Source organism: Chrysemys picta, unplaced genomic scaffold, assembly GCF_011386835.1.
Source record: "Chrysemys picta bellii isolate R12L10 unplaced genomic scaffold, ASM1138683v2 scaf300, whole genome shotgun sequence".
Taxonomy (NCBI): Eukaryota; Metazoa; Chordata; order Testudines; family Emydidae; genus Chrysemys; species Chrysemys picta.
This window is the reverse complement of record NW_027053007.1, coordinates 54547-75000: the sequence shown is the minus strand read 5'-3', so window position 1 is coordinate 75000 and position 20454 is coordinate 54547. Positions and strand designations below refer to the sequence as shown.

Here is a 20454-nt window from a genome sequence, read left to right as displayed (position 1 = left end):
GCCAGACATTTCTGAGCAGCTGCCGGATGCAGCATAGAGACAGCCTAGGAAGCAGTGGGCTTGTGACAATGTTGTTCCCTGGCTTCTGTAATGGAGGGATGGGGGAGCAGGAGCGAAGAAGGAAGGACAAAGGGTTCTAGCTCCAGTTGGCTTCAGGTCCCAGTGGGGCCCTGAGTCAGCCTCAGTGGACCCCCTTTGTAAAGGGCTCCCCTCTGAGTGCAGTGCAGCCCCCTGAACTGGGAGAGGCTGTGATGCCTGATGCCCCCTGGAAACACACGGGACGTGGCACCTAAATCCCCAGACTCATCGCTCCCAGGGCTTTTCCTTTCCTGTCCCCAGGAAGCGACTCTCAGTCTCAACATCATCACCTACGTGGGACTGACCCTCTCTCTGCTGTGCCTCTTCCTCGCCATCCTCACCTTCCTCCTGTGCCGCTCCATCCGCAACGTCAGCACCGCCCTCCACCTGCAGCTCTGCCTCTGCCTCTTCCTGGCCGACCTGCTCTTCCTCGCTACCGTGACCCACCCCAGCAGTCAGGTACGTCCTGATTCTCCCCTGCTCTGTTCCTCCACTCGCAGCAGCGCTGGGGTGTGTGGCTTTGAACCCCTTTGTGCTCCCTGGATTCTGGGATGTGCAGGGCACAGGGGGGATTTCCGGGGGGATGTTTCCACTCCCCGTTAGGCCCCTTCACATTGGGCACAGTGCTCTGAGTGTCCCCAACCCCTGGAGTTCAGCCAGTTCTCTCTCTATGTCACAGGCTCCCTGTGCCTCGATTCCTCTCCTACGTGACTTGCCCATGGTCACCCAGGGACTCTGTGGCAGGGCTGGGAACAGAACCTGGATCCCCTGAGCCCTACTCCCCTGCTCTAACCACTAATCTCTGCTCCCTTCCTGCATCAGCAATGTGCACCCGCAGGACCCTCCATAGACCGAGGAACCTGCCGTCTCTGAGTCACGGAGCGCTATAACTGGAGAGCTGTGCTAACAAGAATCCCAGTGTGACCCCCCGGCAGGTCTCCCCCATACTCAGCATTTCCCTTCCCCACCGCAGTGTCCCTGGGCTCTCTGTCTCCCCCAGGTGGCGTGTGCTGTCATTGCTGGGCTCCTACACTACCTCTTCCTGGCCTGCTTCTCCTGGATGTTCCTGGAGGGGCTGCACCTCTTCCTCACCGTCAGGAACCTGCAGGTCGTGAATTACACCAGCGCCAGCCGGTTCAAGAAGAGATTCATGTACCCGTTGGGCTACGGATTCCCAGCCCTGGTGGTTGCTATTTCTGCAGCAGTGAATCCTGACGGCTACGGAACTTCCACACAGTATGTGCAGCGCCCATCCCGAAGGGGAGCTGGGATGTGACTCCCATGCGCTTGTCCAGCTCACCCCAGGTCTGACTTGGACCTCGATTTTCCCTGCTCACCCTGCCTGGGAGCTGAATGTCGCCCTGGGACCCTTCCCATCCCCAGGGACACTAAGCTGCCCCGAGCACTGCAGTTGAGTTGCCCACCTGTCAGACATCTACTCTCCTCACCCCACTGATGATGTGGAAGAACAAGCCAGAAAGATCCCAGCTGGACTCCCAGCTCCCAGGCTGGGTTTGTGGGGCTGGTGGGTAGGAAACAAATGCACCTTCTTCCTGTGTGCAGATCCCTGAGGATCCCCTCTCTAAAGTGAGCGACTCACTAAAACAGGGTGTGGCGTGTTCTAGACACCCCAGGCTAGATCCTCTTCTGGTGTAAATCAGGGCAGATCCACTTCCTTCAGTGCAGCGAGGCCAATGTCCATCCGCTGCATGTCTGGCCCTCCAGCAATACTGAGCGCATCCACCAGAAAGGGTCATTTGAGGAGGTGGAAGAGGAAGTGGGGGCTGAAAGCAGGAGATGCTGAGGTACATGGGGAGGGCTGTTTATCTGCTGCCCACAAGAGAGTCGGCCATGTCACAGGCAGGCTGAGATCCATCTCGCTTTTGAGAGCCAGCTGCCCTGTGACACCCCCTCTCTGCCCCGGGGCTGAAAAAGGGCAGTAATCCCATTAACGTCACCTTCTTCTTCCTCCCTCCCGCTAGCTGCTGGCTCAGCCTGGACAGAGGCTTTCGTTGGAGCTTCCTGGGTCCAGTCTGTGCCATAATCCTGGTGGGTACCTCCCAGAACCACAGGGCCCCATTCTCCTCTCACCTCTGCCACCCCATTGATTTCAGTGAAGCAGGGAGGAGAACATGGCCCATAAAAAACAAGGAAAGACCCAGTTAGGTCCCACCTGGCTCATCTGCTGTGGTCAGTCCGGGGATTAGTCCCTGTGCTGTATCCCCAGGCTTACAGCCTTTACTCGGGCACAGCTCCCATGGATGTCAGTAGGAGTTTTCCCAAGTGAAGACAGAAGAGTTTGGTCTAGTCTAGTTACTGACCCAAGGAACGAGGAAGGGAGAGGGTTGGACTCTGCAGTGGTTTTTGTAGGGGGGGAAACAAATGTCCCTACATATTCCTCCCTACCACCTGGGGAAGTTTCGGTGGCGGGGAGGGGGGAGATTTCTTACAGCCTGGAAGTGGCAGGAAGTATTCTGGAGACAGAATCTGGAATCTCTGAGCCAGATCCTACTCTCAGTTACACCAGTGTAAACCCAAAATAACTCCTGACTGCACTGGAGAGGCTCCATATTTAACCCTGAGCAGCATCTGACCTCTGTGATCCCATTGATCCATCTCAGCCCTGGCTGTGCTGTCAGCTCCACGCATGGGGAGGGACCGAGAGCTGCCAGGGGATATTACAGGAGAGGGGATGATTCCCACCAGAAATGAGCAGTCCCTGGTTCTGCAGTGTTCGGATCGGTCCCCTGGGATCGTTCTCTGCCTCAGCTGGAGTCACTGGCCCCGGATGGGATGTTTTACGGGAAATATTTCCCACTGTTCCCACAGATAAATATAACGTTCTTTACCCTGACCCTGAGGATCCTGAGAAACAGTCTCTCCTCCCTCAATGCAGATGTGTCCACCCTCAGAGACCACAGGTGAGATGGCAACAAAACAGTCCTGGAGGGTAAGATGTCTTGGTTTGGAAGGTGCTTGGCACTGGAGGGTGTGAGGGATTGCAGGAGGGGAACAGCATATCTAGGATCCATAGGAACGAATTCCCAGTGTGTTTGCATTGACAGTAACCCTGTCCCACACAGGAAAGCAGGGTCAGTAGCTCCACCCCACTCTGTCCAGATCCTCTTGACCCAATTGCTCTCCATAGGGTTATTGTAACGGGATCTCTCCATCTGCCTTTATCCAGGTTACTGACCTTTAAAGCCATCGCCCAGCTCTTCATTCTGGGCTGCCCATGGAGCCTTGGTCTCCTCCAAGTCGGCGCAGCAGCCACGGTCATGGCGTATTTATTCACCATCGTCAACAGCCTGCAGGGAGCCTTCATCTTCCTGGTGCACTGTCTCCTCAATCGCCAGGTAATGCCCACGGCCCATCAGCGCCCACACAGCACCTTCACTGGCCTCGTGGTGGCCATCTCTGATCTTCTCCGAGTTAGTTACATGGTGCAGTGACCGTGTCTCTCACTCTCCAGGTGAGAGAGGAGTACAGGAGATGGATCAAGAGATTCAGAATGTTCAGTACAAAGTCTGAGACATCCGATCTATCCATGTCTGCTGTCCCCACCACCAGCACCAAGACGGTAAGAGGTCCTCTGCTCTGTTCCAATACCAGCCTGTGACACAGTCATCTCTAGCTGGGTCTCATCACTGCTGTAAATGTGCTTTCCCCTTTCCTGGCACCTCCGCGTTCCCTTCCCTCGGCTCTACTGGGAGCTCCAGGGGTCACTCACTGTGGACTAGGCAGGCATTGGCTCTTGCAGTGTAATTATCTGAATAGATCAGATTGTCCCCTGGGATTGAATCCTTGTCAGTGCAGACGGATCATCCCCAATGAGCAGTCAGAGCCGTGAAGAATTTCCCTTGGCTCCATTATCCCTAAGGATCAGGGATCCAGGGGCTTTGTGTGTCGCCTCCCAGAGACAACCCACCAGTTTGCACATTACGCTCTCAGTGGCCTTGGAATCTATTGTCATTTTTCTGCTTTTCTTGCCAGGTGGAGTTGGCAGCAACCAGGGCCGAGTTCAATACGTAGGGGTTTCAATACAAAACCAAACCGTCTGGAGCCCCTGTGACGTTGCACTCCATATGCTTTATGGAAATATGCTTATGAATATGACATAACTGGAATATACTTCACGCTAAATACCCCTTGCATGGTGTCTTTAGAAAGCTTATCATCTGCTAAGTGTGTTCATCCTATTTGTTTGCATGTATTATTTCTATATCTGGACTTAGGAGAATAAGATATAAACTTCTATCACTGATGAAAAACATAGTAAGTGGAGGCCATTAAGTTGTGAATGGCCTTAGTTACTTGAAAGCCTCCCTGTGTACGCGTGGGCCAGCCCATGGGGAATGGAGACTAGGGGTCTTACAGTGACTTGTGGCCATGTCACCTGATAACAAAATCCATCTTAAATCATGTATTTTCCATTTAGAAGGAGGGATGGAGGACCCAGAGAGACAAAGTCTGCAGCTCTGGGGGAATGGTCCAGACCCTGGGTCTGTGTTGCAGCAGGCTAGCGTGTCTGGCTCAACGAGGCAGGGTTCTGGAGTCCCAAGCAGGCAGGGAAAACATGCTCAAAGGTAATGTCAGCACATCAGGTGACAGTCCCAAGGGGATCTCTGTGACCGAACCCGTCACACCCCTACCCAGTAATCTGGTTAAATTTCAGACCACCCCAGGTGCCTCTAAGAGGCAATACATCCCCTCTCACAAGCACTGAGTCTGTGTAAAAAGGGGAAAGAAATCTGGCAGTAATCTGGGAATCCCCACAACCACAATTTGAAAGCTTGTGACCATGAGTAAGGCAAAGATATTTTTAATAAAAATCACGGCCAGTCGTAGGCAATAAACAACAATTCACGGAAGCCTGTGACCTGTCCTGACTTTCACTAAAAATATACTGACAAAAAGGGGAGGCAGGTTCAGCTCAGTGCCCACTGCTGCTGGAGCTCCGGGGTCCCCCACCACTGCTGCCCCACTTCGAAGTCCCCTGCTCCTCACGGCAGCTGAGCAGTTGTGGGGGATCCCACCCCCTGCGGCAGCAGGGAGCTCCAGTTCCCCATCACCTGCGGCAAGTGGGAGGTCTAGGGTCCCCCACTGCCCACCAGGGGCTGGGCTGCCGCAGGGTCTCCTCACCCTCCACAGTAGCTGAGAGCTTCAGGGGGATCCCCCGCCTTCCCACTGTGGCTGGGCAACTGCAGCCACAGGGGAGCCAGTGACACTTGGTGGTGGAGACGGCCTTCCCCATCCACGCCACCATGCCCCACGCTGCCCCCTTCCACAGCATCAAGAAGATAAGCAATGCGGCCGAGCCCCTCGGGGAGCAGCCAGGTAGGGCCCAGCGCAAGCATCCAGGGGGTGGCCCCATGGCCTTCCTCCCCCATCAGGCTACGGAGCTCCCCGCCCCTGTTCAGTTCTAGGGGGGGATTATTGAGGGATAGACCTAATTGGAGGGGTAAGGCCTCATATTCGTGACCTCCATGATATAATCATAGCCGTATCCATGAGCAAACTCCTACCCCAGAATATATTGGGCAGTGTCCTTTGCCTCAGTTTCTCCCCTTGTGCTGTGACTCACTCACTCACTCACTCATGCCCGTCACCCCAATCGGGGTATGGGCCGCCAACCACAGATCTCCAGAGTCCTCTATCCTGGGCCATTTGCTCTAACTGGCTTTGCCCTTTCCTTCCCCTGCACCCCACTCACAGTTGCTGTCCTTGGTCGGCGAAGGCCCAGAGTTCAGAGCATTCATGTGAATTCAACTCTTGCCAGTGGGGTGGGAGGTGGGGAGATGGCATCAAGAAATGCCTCGGCCGCTGCTGCCACCACCATGTATACAACTGAGATCTGGTCTGACCTACAGACCTCTATCGGTATAACTACGTCACTCAGTAAATCCACACACCCCCACCCTCTGTTCGACATAGTTATACCAACCCGACCCCATGTGTAGACAGCGCTGTGTTGGCAGGAGAGCTTCTCCCATCGACACAGCTACCGCCTCTTGGGGAGGTGGATTAACTACACCCATGGGAGAAGCTCTCTCCCGTCAGCTTAGAGCGTCTCCATTAAACCACCACAGAGGCACAGGGTGCAGTTGTGCCGATGCAGCGTGTTAAGTGTAGACGTGCTCTAAGGCTCAGTGTCTAGACCTGGTTCTCAGTGATTTCAGCTCTAGCGATCACTTAACAAAACAAGGACTCTCCAGTGTGTCTGATCAGCTCTGCCTTTACACAGTGGCAAGGGAGAGGGTGAAATAGCATCTAGGACTCTTTAGGCAGAGCCCACACGCCTGGATACAGACATCTGCCCCCACCCTCTTTCTCTCTCACTCTCACGGGGATTTGGCATCCCCACCCCCCTGCTTAGCGAGTGAGCGTCAATCAGGGCAGGCTACGCACAGTTCTGCTGCCCTGTCCTCACACAAAGGGTGACAACATGCCATTCCCCTGCACTCCCCACTAAAGTGATTTGTAACCCAACACCAGCCAAAAGGGGTCACTTTGGTAAAGCAGTTCCCTCCGCTGAGTTCCTAGGCACAGTAGGTGCTTCCGGAAACACAGTCTGTTCCTGGAGTCTGTTCCCCCAGCTCATCTCTCCACGTCAGAGGGGAGCTCAGTCCAACCCCACTTACACAGCAATGAAGAACGTGGAGGGGAAGCGGAGCCTTGATTGTCTGAAATACCTCCCTGCTGCTGCCCAGCTCCAGACATTGCAGCCTTTGCAGGGGAGAGGAAGCTCCTGGTTCATTACAAACAGCTGATTTCTGCTCCTCGAGGTGGGGGAAGGGAGCAGGCTCTGTCTTTCCTGGGTGTGGGAACCCTGTTAGAACCACCCCCAGCAGCTGGAATATTCCACAGAAAAATCAGGCGTAACCCCATTGACTTCAGTAGAGTTACTCCTGCCCTGCACCCGGGTACATGAGAGCAGTAGCTGGCCCACCTCAGCACCACACTGGTGTCCCGCAGCTCTGACTCATCTCCCAAAGCCCTGGGAAGTGGCCAGTCTCCAATCTTAAGGGTGGATTCTCAGGGGAAGGAATAACCGACGTCCTGGTCAGGAACCCAGAGGGGCATCATCCCTAGGACATTACAAGGCCTGGTGGTTGAGGAGATACCAAGAGCTTTTCACCTCCAGAGTAGCAGCTGAGCCCTTGTTGAGGAGAGGGGCCAGACCCGCCTGAGTTGGACCTGCTGTGACAGTGTACCCAATAAGGATTTATGGGGAGGGGGTGCTTATAAATGTATGTATGGCATAACTGGAATATGTTTTGTGCTGCCTGTGCCATGTCATATATCTCCGTAAAGGTTCTGGTCTACTATATCTATTCATCCTCTTTGTACACATATATCATTTTCTACTTGAGGGTAAGAATATGGGCTGTATGCTGGCTTGGTTTCTAAGTAAGCTTTGGGAGGCATTTGGTCAGTTTCTTTAGGAAGGAATTCGCCAGGTTAAGTACCTGATCAGGAAACACTCCAATGCTCCAATCCACATAAAAAGTCTTCCTGGAGACATACAAGCTACCATGTGGACAATGGCTTTGGCCTGTAAAGACTGACTCATGCAGGGACATGTGATTTGCCCAGGTGACTCCAGAACTCCATCTTGGAGCTGGACTTTGCATAGGAGGGAGGAGGGGGGGTCTCCACCCACAAGAGAGAGTCTATTTAAACCCGTGGGAGACTCCTCCATTTTTGTCTTCAGCTGGCTAAGGAAGGAACCTCTCCACCCCCTCAGGATACTTGAAGGGAACTGGAACAAAAGACAGTAACTACAGGGGGTGTGAGTGATTGCTGGACCCAGGCTAAAGGAGATTAGCCTGTAAAAGGGAACATTCTGGAACTGGTGAGGAACTTATCTGTATTTAGTTTGATTAGACATAGATTTGTGCATTTTATTTTATTTTACTTGGTGACTTTGTTCTGTCTGTTACTACTTGGAACCACTTAAATCCTACTTTGTTTTTAATAAAATCACTTTTTATTTAGTAATTATCTCAGAGTATGTATTAATACCTGGGGGAGCAAACAACTGTGCAGATCTCTCTATCAGTGTTATAGAGGACGAACAATTTGAGTTTGCCCTGCATACGCTTTATACAGGGTAAAACGGATTCATTTGGGTTTAGACCCCATTGGGAGTTGGGCATCTGAGTGCTAAACACAAGCACACTTCTGTGAGCTGTTTTCAGGTAAACTTGCAGCTTTGGGGCAAGTGATTCAGACCCTGGGTCTGTGTTGGAGCAGACGGGAGTGTCTGGCTCAGCAAGTCAGGGTGCTGGAGTCCTGAGCTGGCAGGGAAAACAGGAGCAGAGGTAGTCTTTGCCAGGACCGGCTCTAGGATTTTTGCCACCCCAAGCAAAAACAAGTTTGGCCACCCCCTCCTGCCCCGTCCGCGGCAACTCAAAGTCTCCCCCTCCCTCCCAGGCTCTCAAACCTGGGAGGGAGGGTGAGCAGCGGCACGCGAATCAGCTGTTTCGTGCACCGTGGCGGTGAGCTAGGGCGGCCGGGGCACATTTTTAGGGGCGGCAGGGGCGGCTTTCTGGCGCCTAAAAATGTGCCGCCCAAAGCACCAGCTTGTTTTGCTGGTGCCTAGAGCCAGCCCTGGTCTTTGCACATCAGGTGGCAGCTCCCAAGGGGGTTTCTGTGATCCAACCAGTCACACCTGCACCCCAAGACCACCTACCTCTTCTGTAGCTCATTTCCTCAGAAGGTATCAATGTCCTTTACAAAGGAGGCCATTATCAGTATCCCCATGTTACATAAGGTTCCTGGGAAGCAAGTGGCAAGTTTTGGAATTGAAGGGCCGGGAAGCGCAGTCCCTGGGGATTGTTAGAGAGTGTTGGCAGATTCTCCACACCCGAGTCAGGTGACATGGAGCTGAGCTGCATCCACACTACAAAGCGTTTGGGCTCTGACTTGCATCACAGTGGGACTTCGGCTCTGACCCCATCCCCTAGCAGGCTGTGCAGGCCTGAGTCAAACTAACTTCCGTGTGGACAGAAGTGGGGCTTGGTCTTAAGCCTGAGTCAGAGCTCCGGCTTAGTATGCTGTAGACATACCACTGGGGTCTACCCTCCGGCAGGGCCGGATTTCCAAAGAGGCATAGTAGGCACATGTCTAGGGGCACCGGGCGCTCTAGGGGCACTTTACCTCTCTAATACTATGTACAACATGCAGGTCAGCTGTGGGCGGTGGGTGTGTGTGTGCTGAAGATGCTGTGTCTAGGGCCGCATAAGGTGTAAATCTGGCCCTGCCCTCCGGGGCTTGAGGTCCGCCATTTTAAAGTTACAAACTGCTGCGGAAACACCTCTCAGGCACCACAGGGCTATCGCCACTCGCTTCTCCACTGTCAGGGCAGGTCTCACCTTGGTATTCCTGTGCTTCAGGGCAGGGGAAAACAACTCACAAAGTTCCATGGAAGTGGCCTTATGCATGGAAAAGTTTCGCAGCCACTGGGAATCACCCCAGACCCGCAACACTATGCGGTCCCACCAGTCTGCGCTTGTTTGCCTGGCCCAGAATTGGAGTTCCACTGTATCAACCTGCCCCACTGCCGGCATGATGTCCCAATTGTCACATCCCGTGCTTTCAGGAACATCTGTGTCCGTGTCCTCCTCACAATCGTCCTCGTGCTGACAGCTCCTAGCCAGGTTCTGCACATACTGCAAAATGTGAGGGGGGTTTACAATGCTCACAACAGCAGCGTTGAACTGAGCAGACTACATGTTTGGTGTGCTATGGTGTCTGTACAGGTAACCCAGGAAAAAAGATGCAAAACGATTGTTTGCCATTGCTTTCAAGGAGGGAGGGGAGACTGATGACATGTACCCAAGACCACCCGTGACAATGTTTTTGCCCAATCAGACATTGGGGACTGTGGGATAGCTACCCACAGTGCACCACTCCCTGAGACGATGCTAGCCACGGTACTGCGCTTAGTGGGGACACACACGATCCACTGTATAAAATCATTTTCTAAAGATCGACTTTGTATTGTGGAAACACCACAAACAGGATTCATTACAAAAACCATGAGCAAACGACCCACCCGCAGGTCAGTTGGGCAGTGTCCTTTTCCCCTCAGGGTCTGAAGTCCAGCAACCCAAAAGTCACCCAGCTCACAGTTTCTGTCCTTGGTCAGTGCAGCCCCAGAGTTCAGAAGTTCCACTGCAGAGTTTACCTCCCAGGCTGGGTGGATGGGGGGGAGAAAAGGTATGGAGGCACCTTACACTCTCCACTGCTTGGGCCCTTGACAGCCAATTGTCACGCTCACCAATATGTCTTCAGGCCCCCCATTCTTAACACAGCTCTCAGGGATTTCAGCTGTTAGTGGGGGACCCTCACTGCCGGTGTGCCTGGATAGTTTGCTTGCAGGAGAACCACTAGCCCAGAGTGTGTCTAATGCTTAAACCTGCTGCATGTAACAAGACTCTTACTCAACTCGAAATTAGCTCTGTTATTACACAGTGGAGAGAGGAAGGGGGGTCTGAGCACCCACTGCTTTTTTTCTGTAGGAACACAGCCTCCCTCTCCCCAGTGTTCCTTAGTAACCGGGGGAAGTGAGGTGAGGATATTGCAGGGGGATTTCGACGTGTCTCTGTTACTGGAACCGCTTCAGCAGGAGACAGTGAGCGAGAGCCACCCCAGACTACTCTACACCTGCAGTGTGGGAGATCCAAGCTCCAACCCCTGCTCCAACTCAGGTAGAGGGGGACTGGAACCGGGCCCTCCCACATCCCAGCGAAGTGCTCGAAAACCAGAGCTACAGCGTGTGGGGGTCGGGGAGAAACAGCACCGCCTAACAGTGCTTCCCCGTTGCTTTTAATTAATACGAACTCAAAAGTGGCCAAAATGGAAACAAAACATTTCATTTGACCTAAAACCATTTTTTCCTGATTTTCTCTTTTGTTGAGAAAATCGAAAAATTTTCATTTCAGCTGGATCTGAAATAATTTCCTTCTCAGTTTGGCCAGCGCCCCAAAAACTCTGCTGTGCGCACAGCTCTCCTCCGAAGTCACCGAGGCAGTTTGAAAGCCACACCCTAGTTAGGCAATGTCTTTTGTTGTATTGCCCGGCACTGCCCTGCTCCTGCAAGGTGCTGATCACCTCCAGGGGGCGCTGGCAACCAACCTCGACTCCCATTGCAGGACAGCTCTGCTAATGGTCTGTATCCTGACCCCACCCCGACATTTCTGTCCTGGGCATCCTCATTTCCACAGCTCTGCTGATGACCCTCAATCCTGACCCACAGCCCCGGCTATTGTAGCCCTGGGATTCCCCCCAACCACCGTCACTGTGGTGCCCCTCAATCTCGATCCCAGTCCTGAGCTCCGCACCCAGGCAGAGCTGTGCCAATACATCTCAATCCCACCCCACCCCCATTCGGCCAGCCTTCTAGTCCTCCAGTTACTGCTGTCTGCGCCACCAACCCTTGAATAGAGGGCGAGACCTAGTGACGCCATTCAGATACGACTCAGTGAGACGCAGCAGAAGGAGGAATCATGTAAAAGACAGTGTGTCTAGTGGCAAACTAGAACCCCGTGAACAGAGGGGATGAGACTGAATGGACAAATGAACATACAGGGACTAAACCTCACACACGGAGAGGGCCAGATCCTCAGTGGGTGTAAACTGGCATCACTCTCGTAACTTCAGTGGAGCTCTGCCCATTCACTCTAGCTGGGACATGCGGCCCGTAAACCTTTCCAGTTCTGAAGATTCTGGGTTTTGCCTTCTGTTGGTAAACCGTATGGTCAATTGCTCGACCACACTTTGGTTCATTATGCAATATGCCCAAATAACCAATATCAGTGTGGTTTATTGCTAATACTCAGTAACAGCATATTACAGGAACAACGGTTCAATACAACTCCAATTTCCGGGAACGTCTCCTGCAGCAGGGCTGAATTCATCTTACAAAGAAGGCTTGTGTCCAAAGTCACACCCCTAAAGCTGTCCTTTTTACATCCAACCTGTTTACACGGAAACAGGTACTGTATGCATCCTCTGAGGCTAGTCTTAACCTACCATCTTTCTACCTTGTTTTTCTGGTACCACGCGGTACCCCTTAGCTCTTTGTTCTGGATTCAGGAATTTCAAGTACCAAGAGCGTGATGCATCTCCTAGGCTTGTCCCATATATATTGTCCTTATCTTTGTGACACTCCAGTGAGAGTAACTCCCTGCCTGTTACTACAGTAGAACACCCACATGTGATGATCCTGACAGTTTTCCTGGCTAATGCAAGATATCATAGGATAGCATAGGTGAACAAGACTATAGAAAGACACTGGCCACCATTACAGGCCATGTAACAGCTAGAGGAGTATATACAATGGAATGTTATATGCCTTAAGCACATACTATCCCTATTACTATATGTAATTTGAATCATACCTATTGATCATGTGATATATTAGCCTGGCATATATGGGTGAACACTTCAGAGATAGAATTAACCAGACTGATGCGCAGTTATCCCCTGGGATTCAGTAGCTGTTAAAGCAGTGGAAAGCCATCTTTGATCCCTCCATGCTCTGGTCTCATAGTGAACCCATCTCAGCCAGCCCCAGGAATCTGGCCCAGTAAATCTCAGGGTGTTTCAGTGGATCTGGATGGAGTCTCAGGTGGTGCAAGGTGAGCACTGGAGGGAGCAGAGGAAATTGCAGGTGACACCAATGTAGCGTAGGCCTAGGTGTAAATTCTAGTTCAAGGAGACATACCCAGGCTTGCTCTGACCCAGTGGCATGCTAGAAATAGAAGCATGGTCGCATTTGGGCAAGTAACAGGAGAGGCTCCCTGCCCCGACTACGATCCCGTCCAAGACCACAGGTACAAATCAGGGCAGCCAGCCCCTCCTGCCGCCATGGCAACAGTTCTATTTCTAGCTACATGAGAGCTAGTGCGACTCCGTCTCCTTGAGCTGGAACGTTCACCTTCCAGCCCCAGCGCAGACAGACCCATGGGCCCCTCTGCACTCTCCTAGCCCCACCCGAGTTCAGCCCATGGACTTTGTTCCACTCACCCAATGGATACGCGGCACCTCGGGCAGGGCCGGCTCTAGCGTTTTCGCCGCTCCAAGCAGCAAAAAAAAAATTTAAAAAAAGCCGCAATCGCAAGCGGCGGCAGCTCTACTGCTGCTTCATTCTACAGCAGCAATTCGCCCGCCCCGGAATAGCCGCCGAACGGCCGGACGTGCCCCCTCTTCACTGGCCGCCCCAGGCACCTGCTTGCTACACTGGGGCCTGGAGCCGGCCCTGACCTCGGGTTCCCACGGTGGCTTAGACGCTGTCAGGGAAGGTCAATTCTGAGGATTCTGAGCTTTGTACCCTCCTTATCTTCGAGAAATTAGACAAGAAGCCCAGTCGACTCATGTCCTGTTGCATGTTATCGTCTCAACCGACAGCACTGCACACAGGAAAGCACCATCGTCTCAGCATGCCCTGCTCTCCTTCCTTCTGCCCTACCACTTCTCCCAGCCCCATCAGCATTTACTTTGCTGAGTACCTATGGGGGAAACTGACCACAGTGCAGAGGGCCTAGCACCACATCACACAATCACAGAAATGGGGAATTGAAGGGACCGCTGGAGGTCAAACAATCAATCCCCACCCGCTGAGGCAGGACCAAGTGCACCTAGAACATCCCTGGCAGGTGTATGTCCAACCTGTTCTTAAACCCCCCCAATAACAGGGATTCCACAAACTCCCTAAGTCACCTGTTCCTGTGCTGAACCATCCTTAGAGTTACAAAGTTTTTCCTAATATCTAACTTAAATCTCCTTTGCTGCCAACTAAGCCAATTCCTTCTGCTCCTACCCTTGGTGGACATGGGCACCAACTGATCACACTCCTCTTTATAACGACCTTTTGCATATTTGCAGATTGTCCCCCCTCAGCCGACTCTTCTCTGGACAAAACATGCCCAATTCTTTCAACCTTTTCTCACAGGTCATGTTTTCTAAACCTCTGATCATTTGTGTTGCTCTCCTCTGGACTGTACCATTTGTCCTCATCCTTCCTGAAGTGCAGCATCCAAACCTGGACATGTTTCTCCTGCGCCGAGTAGAGAACAGTCACATCCCCTCTCTGACCCACCCCACTCCTGGTCAAGCTGATCCCGGTGCAGTGGGAGCCTGAGATTGCTGCAAGCACAGCCACGAACGTGGCTCACTGGCCCAAGCGGGCGTAGAGCCTGGAGACCAAGGAGCCCTACTCTAGTCTGAAATTAAATGTTCCCGTGGTGGTCTGCTGTAGCATTCCCCCCACCCAGAGATGGTAAATGTAATTATATTACGGTCACTATTACCAGCAGTTCATCTATATTCACCTCTTGGACGAGATCCTGTGCTCCACTTAGGACTAAATCGAGAATTGCTTCTCCTCTTGTGGGTTCCAGGACTAGCTGCTCCAAGAAACACTCATTTAAGGTGGCAAGAAACTTTATCTCTGGCTCCCGCCGTAGGTGACAGGTACCCAGTCAATAATGGGCTAGTTGAAATCCCCCGTTATTATTGAGTTTTTTATTGCTATAGCCTCTCTAACCTCCCTGAGCATTTCACAGTCCCTATCACCATCCTGGTCAGATGGTCAGTAGTATGTCCCTACTGCTATATTATTATTATTATTTGAGCATGGAATTACTATCCATAGAGATTCCATCATACAGTTTGGTTCATTTAAGATTTTTACTTCATTTGACTCAATGTTTCTAGTGCCACTCCCCCACCAGCATGATCTGTTCTGTCCTTCCGATATATTTTGTACCCTGGTATTACTGTGTCCCATGGATTATCCTCAATCCACCAAGTTTGTATGATGCCTATTATATCCATAGTCTCATTTAATACAACACACTCTAGTTCACCTATGTCATTATTTAGACTTCTAGCATTGGTATATGAGCACTGTAAAAACTTGTCACTTTTTATCTCTCTGTCATTACATGATGTAATTGAATGGGATCATTTTCATTTGACTGTTTCTCATCAGATTCTACCTGTATTTTATCAGCTTCCATCCTCACATGTCGGCTCTCCCTCAACCCTTACTTTAAAAACTGCTCTATGACCTCTTTAATTTTAAGTGCCAGCAATCTGGTTCCATTTTGGATAAGGTGGAGCCCATCCTTCCTGTAGACTCCTTTCCCAAAAGGTTCCCCAGTTCCGAATAAATTTACCCCCCTCCTCCCTACACCATCATCTCATCAATGCATTGAGACTCTGCAGTTCTGCCTGTCTAACTGGCCATTTCAAAAAAATGCTACCATGGAGATCCTAGATTTCGATCTCTAACCTAGCAGCCTAAATTTAGCCTCCCATCCTTCCCTATCTCACTGGTACCTACATGTATCATGACCACCAGTTCCTCTCCAGCACTACATATATGTCTGTCTAGCTGTCTTGAGAGATCCGCAACCTTCGCACCAGACAAGCAAGTCACCACGCGGTTCTCCCGGTCACGGCAAACCCAGCTATCTCTGTTTCTAATGATTGAATCCCCCTTACTATTACCTGTCTCTTATCAATAACTGGAGTTCCCTCCCCTGGAGAGGTATCCTCAGTGTGAGAGTGCTCTTGTTGCCAGAAAGGCTAATGGCATTTTGGGCTGTATAAGTAGGGGCATTGCCAGCAGATGGAGGGACGTGATCATTCCCCTCTATTCGGCATTGGTGAGGCCTCATCTGGAGTTTTTAGTCCAGTTTTGAGCCCCACACTACAAGAAGGATGTGGGAAACTTGGAAAGAATCCAGCAGAAGGCAACAAAAATGGTTGGGGGGCTGGAGCACATGACTTATGAGGAGAGGCTGAGGGAACTGGGATTGTTTAGTTTGCAGAAGAGAAGAATGAGGGGGGATTTGATAGCTGCTTTCAACTACCTGAAAGGGGGTTCCAAAGAGGATGGATCTAGACTTTTCTCAGTGGTAGCAGATGACAGAACAATGAGTAATTGTCTCAAATTACAGTGGGTGAGATTTAGGTTGGATATTAAGAAAAACTGTTTCACTAGGAGGGTGTTGAAGCACTGGAATGGGTTACCTAGGGAGGTGGTGGAATCACCTTCCTTAGAGGCTTTTAAGGTCAGGCTTGAGAAAGCCCTGGCTGGGATGATTTAGTTGGGGATTGGTCCTGCCTTGAGCAGGGGGTTGGACTAGTTGATCTCCTGAGGTCCCTTCCACCCCTGATAGTCTATTATTCTATGGTCCAAACTATGGGATTGTTTCCCTCTCTTCCGGTTTGATGTTCTCCTTCCCTGAGACTTTCATCCTCCTCAATAATACAGAGGCTATTGGACCGGGGGTGGGACTGTTCTACCATGTCCCTGGAACCCTTCAGAAGCCTAAGGACCCCACTAAATGGACGGCTGCATACAAACGGCTTAGATGCTTGTCAGACCCGAGTGAGTATTTTCCCGTGGTCAATCTATATGTCTCAACCTATTGCTTTGTTTCCATCCCCCAGTTGCTCAGAAGCCGAGTAGAGCATTTATCCAGGTTTGAAACTGTTGGTAAATTTCAGGCTGAAATGTAATTAACCAGCTTTGGCCCCCATTCTCTGCTGTGTCCCACCTGGGAATGGGGCCCTCAGGGAACCTCATTGGCAGATACTACACCAGCGTCGTTGGGGGCTGGAGTAGCCTGGGGCGCGGGGGCTGATTTAAACCTCAATGGCTGATTCTGGTCAGAAGAACATGCTATATGGGATCATCCACAAGGACCATCTGTCAGGAATCAGGGCTTGAAGCAGAGCCAGTCTCCAGGTAACCTAACAAGCGCAGCTGGCCTGTACCAAGTTGCCTGATTGGTGGGAAGGGTCAGCAGACCGGCTCTTAAGCCCAGAAGTAGCAGTTCAGTAGCTGCTCAAAGCGTTTGCCCACAGCTATGATAGCTCCAGACTTGGTCCAGCCCAGCTCCTGCCTGGCATCTCTCCAGGTCACCTGGTTCTGACCCTCAGCTCCGATTCCTCATCTCCAGCTTCGGCTCCGACCCCAATTCTGATCCTGGGTTCCGACTCTTGGCTCCTGCCCCTGGCTCTGACCCTTGGCGCTGGCATTTGGCCCCTGGCTCTGACCCACAGCTCCAGTTCTTGGCTGCCAGGTCCTGCTCTGACCACTAGACCACCCACATCCCACTCTCTGACACCGTCAAGCATTGATAGTCATTAGTCGCCTCTTTCATCTTCTTCCTGTGTTAACCCTGTTACTACGGCACCGCCTGGACCAGGTCTGATGTTCTGTCTGCGTCTCCAAGACGACAGCTGCAGACAAGAGCTATGATCACAGCTGAGACTTGGACAGCACCATCTCACGCATAGGGAGCCGCACTGTGATCTGGATGAAGATCTGTTCTTCTGTTTGGTTTTTGTTAAGAAGAGCTACTGCTCAGAAAGTGACTTAGGCATTACAGCTGCACCATCTTAGCGTGCCTCAGCGCATGAGGATGGATTGTTTGACCTCCTGGGATCCCTTCAACTCCACATTTCTGTGATTCTGTGAAGTGATGCTAGGCCCTCTTCACTGTGGTCAGTTTCCCCCATAGGGTATCAGGTACTCAGCAAGGTAAATGGTTATGGGGCTGGGAGAAGTGGTAGGGCAGAAGGAAGGAGAGCAGGGCATGCTGAGAAGACAGTGCTTTGCTGTGTTCAGTACTGTCAGTTGATACGATATAATGCAACAGGACATGAGTCGACTTGGCTTCCTGTCTAATTTCTCCGAGATAAGGAGGCTGCAAAGTTCAGAATCCTCAGAACTCGACCTGCCCTGACAGCGTCTGAGCCATCATGGGAAACCGAGGTGATGTTTATCCATTGGGTGAGTGGAACAAAGTCCATGGGCTGAACTCGGGTGGGGCTAGGAGAGTCCAGAGGGGCCCACGGGTCTGTCTGCGCTGGGGCTGGAAGGTGAATGTTCCAGCTCGAGAAGACATAGTCGCGCTAGCTCTTCTCTAGCTAGAAATAAAAGTGTCACCATAGATACCGGAGGGGCTGGCTGCCCTGAGTGCGTATCTGTGGTCTTGGATGGGATCGTAGTTGGGGCAGGGAGTCTCTCCTGTTACTTGCCCAAGCACAGCCACACATCAATTTTTGGCATACCAGCTGGGTCAGAGCAAACCCGGGTATGTCTCCTCGAGCTAGAATTTACACCTAGGCAGACACTACATTGGTGTAACGTGCAATTTCCTCTGCTCCCTCCAGTGCTCACATTGCACCAACTGAGACTCCATCCAGACTCACTGAAACACCCTTAGATTTACTGGGCCAGATTCCCGGGGCTGGCTGAGATGGGCTCATCCGAGATGGGCTCACTATGAGACCAGAGCGTGGAGGGGTCCCAGATGGCTTTCCACCACTTTCACAGCTGCTGAATCCCAGGGGATAACTGCGGGTCAGTCTGGTCCCTGGAAGCAGAGCAGCCCAAAGTCTTCCCTGATTCATCCTCAACTGTCCATAGCCTCAAGGGACCATTCCAGCAGCTGGCAATAGCCAGAGTGTAGGAGTACTTTGGCCATAACACTCACCTCTGGGAATGCCCACTGTGCCTGGGGCTGTAACATAGAGCCAGTGCACCAGGGGAATTTCCAGGTAGCTGGTTGAGCCAGATTTCTGTAGGGGCACAAAGCTGGGATTCCGAAATATTACTACAGTAATAATCGTTCTTAATGAAAGAATTGACTTCATTGGATTTACACCAGAATCACAGTGGGGTAAATTAGCAAAATTTGGTCCATAGACAGGGGCCAGGAGACATATCTCCCTCTTGCTCTCTTTCTCTGTTGCTTATTTCTGTGTATAACATTTTTAAAACATGTATTTAGTTTTTATTTCTGTCAAGTATTTCTCCTCCTCATCCTGTTCCGCTGTCTACCACCAGGGTCATCCGATAAGTTCCCAGGCTGGCAGAACATAATGCTGTATGTGCCGTGTTTGTGCCCATCATGAGAGTCCCACACAGAATGCGTCTCTGCCATGAAGCTAACACAGGCTTGGCAGCTCTCGATGGGGTTATAGGCACTGTAATGAGGGGTGAGGTCATTGGATCTGGGTCATTAGGACTAGCTGAATTAGGTGGGGGTTAAATCTATTTCTGGAGTGTTCACCAATATATGCCGGGCTAATATAATATATCAGATGATCAATAGGTATGATTCACATTAAATATATTAATATGGATAGTATGTGCTTAATGCATTTAGCATTATTTGTATATACTCCACTAGCAGTTACATGGCCTGGAAAGGTGGCCTGTCTCTTCCTATAGTCTTATTCACCTATGCTAAGTATCCCATAACACGTTGCATTAGCCAGGAAAACAGTCAGGATCAGCACATATGGGTGTTCTACCGTAGTAACAGGCAGGGAGTTACTCTCACTGGAGTGTCCCAAAGATAAGGACAATATATATGGGACAAGCCTAGGAGGTGCATCACGCTCTTGGTACCTGGAATTCCTGAGTCCAGAACAAGGGGTACCGCGTGGTACCAGAAAAACAAGGTAGAAAGATGGGAGGTGAAGACTAGCCTCAGAGGATGCATACAGTACCTCTTTCCGTGTAAACAGGTTGGGTATAAAAAGGACGGCTTTGGGGGGGTGACTTTGGACACAAGCCTTCTTTGTAAGGCAAATTCAACACTGTTGCAAGAGACGAGTTCCCGGAAATTGGAGTCATATTGGACGTCTGTTCCTGTAATATGCTGTTACTAAGGCTTAGTCACAGGTATTTTTAGTAAAAATCATGGACAGGCCAAGGGCAGTACACAAAAATTCAAAGCCCATGAGCTGTCTATGACTTGCACTATATACCCCTAACTAACACTTGGGCTGGGGGTCTGCCGCCGAGAAACAGGAATTGCAGGAGTGGCGGGACAGGAGAAGAGGGACCGAAGGAGAACGCGGCACGCCAGAATGAAGCCACGGAGCGGCTCTTAGAGGTTATAGAGCGCCAAGCAGACACGCTCCAGGCGATACTAGCTCTTCAAACTGAGCAGCTCTGCGCCCACCCTCCCCTGCAGCCGCTGTCACAAAACACTTTCCCATGCGCCCCCCAGACACCACCAACACGCTCTTATCAACCTCCTGGCTCCAGTCTGTACTGCGGCTTTCCACTCCTCCCCCTCACAGTCCAGCACTGCGGACTCCCACTACCCACTGCACTCAACACCCATCCCTCTGCAGTGTGGTCCTGCTGAAATACAGTACCCGCTGCATTGCACTCCAAAGGAGAAGGTTGCTTTAAATTGCTGCCTCAAGGCATCCCTGATCCTTATGGCCCCGCGCTGCCCCTCTAATAGCCCTGGTCTCTGGCTGTTCAAACTCAGCCTCCAGGCACTGAGCCTCTGCGGTCCAGGCCTGAGTGAAGCTTTCACCCTTCCC

General features: G+C 51.5%; 1 protein-coding gene across 1 annotated transcript; it reads left to right on the top strand.

Moving 5' to 3' along the window:
- The first annotated feature begins 6 nt into the window (after nt 1–6).
- LOC101945094 (adhesion G protein-coupled receptor E4-like) lies at nt 7–8079 on the top strand. The gene is made up of 7 exons (XM_065579442.1): nt 7–537; nt 1079–1314; nt 2061–2127; nt 2908–2999; nt 3266–3434; nt 3551–3658; nt 4072–8079. The coding sequence occupies exons 1-7, from the start codon at nt 259–261 to the stop codon at nt 4108–4110; spliced, it is 990 nt and encodes a 329-aa protein (XP_065435514.1). The 5' UTR covers nt 7–258; the 3' UTR covers nt 4111–8079.
- The last annotated feature ends 12375 nt before the right edge of the window (nt 8080–20454 follow it).

Excerpts from the sequence above, each read along its gene's own strand:
- LOC101945094 (XM_065579442.1), top strand. The coding sequence starts at position 259 with ATGCCCCCTGGAAACACACGGGACGTGGCACCTAAATCCCCAGACTCA. Across the intron at positions 1,315-2,060 it reads GGCTACGGAACTTCCACACA|CTGCTGGCTCAGCCTGGACA; the intron begins GTATGTGCAGCG and ends CCCTCCCGCTAG. Across the intron at positions 2,128-2,907 it reads CAGTCTGTGCCATAATCCTG|ATAAATATAACGTTCTTTAC; the intron begins GTGGGTACCTCC and ends CTGTTCCCACAG.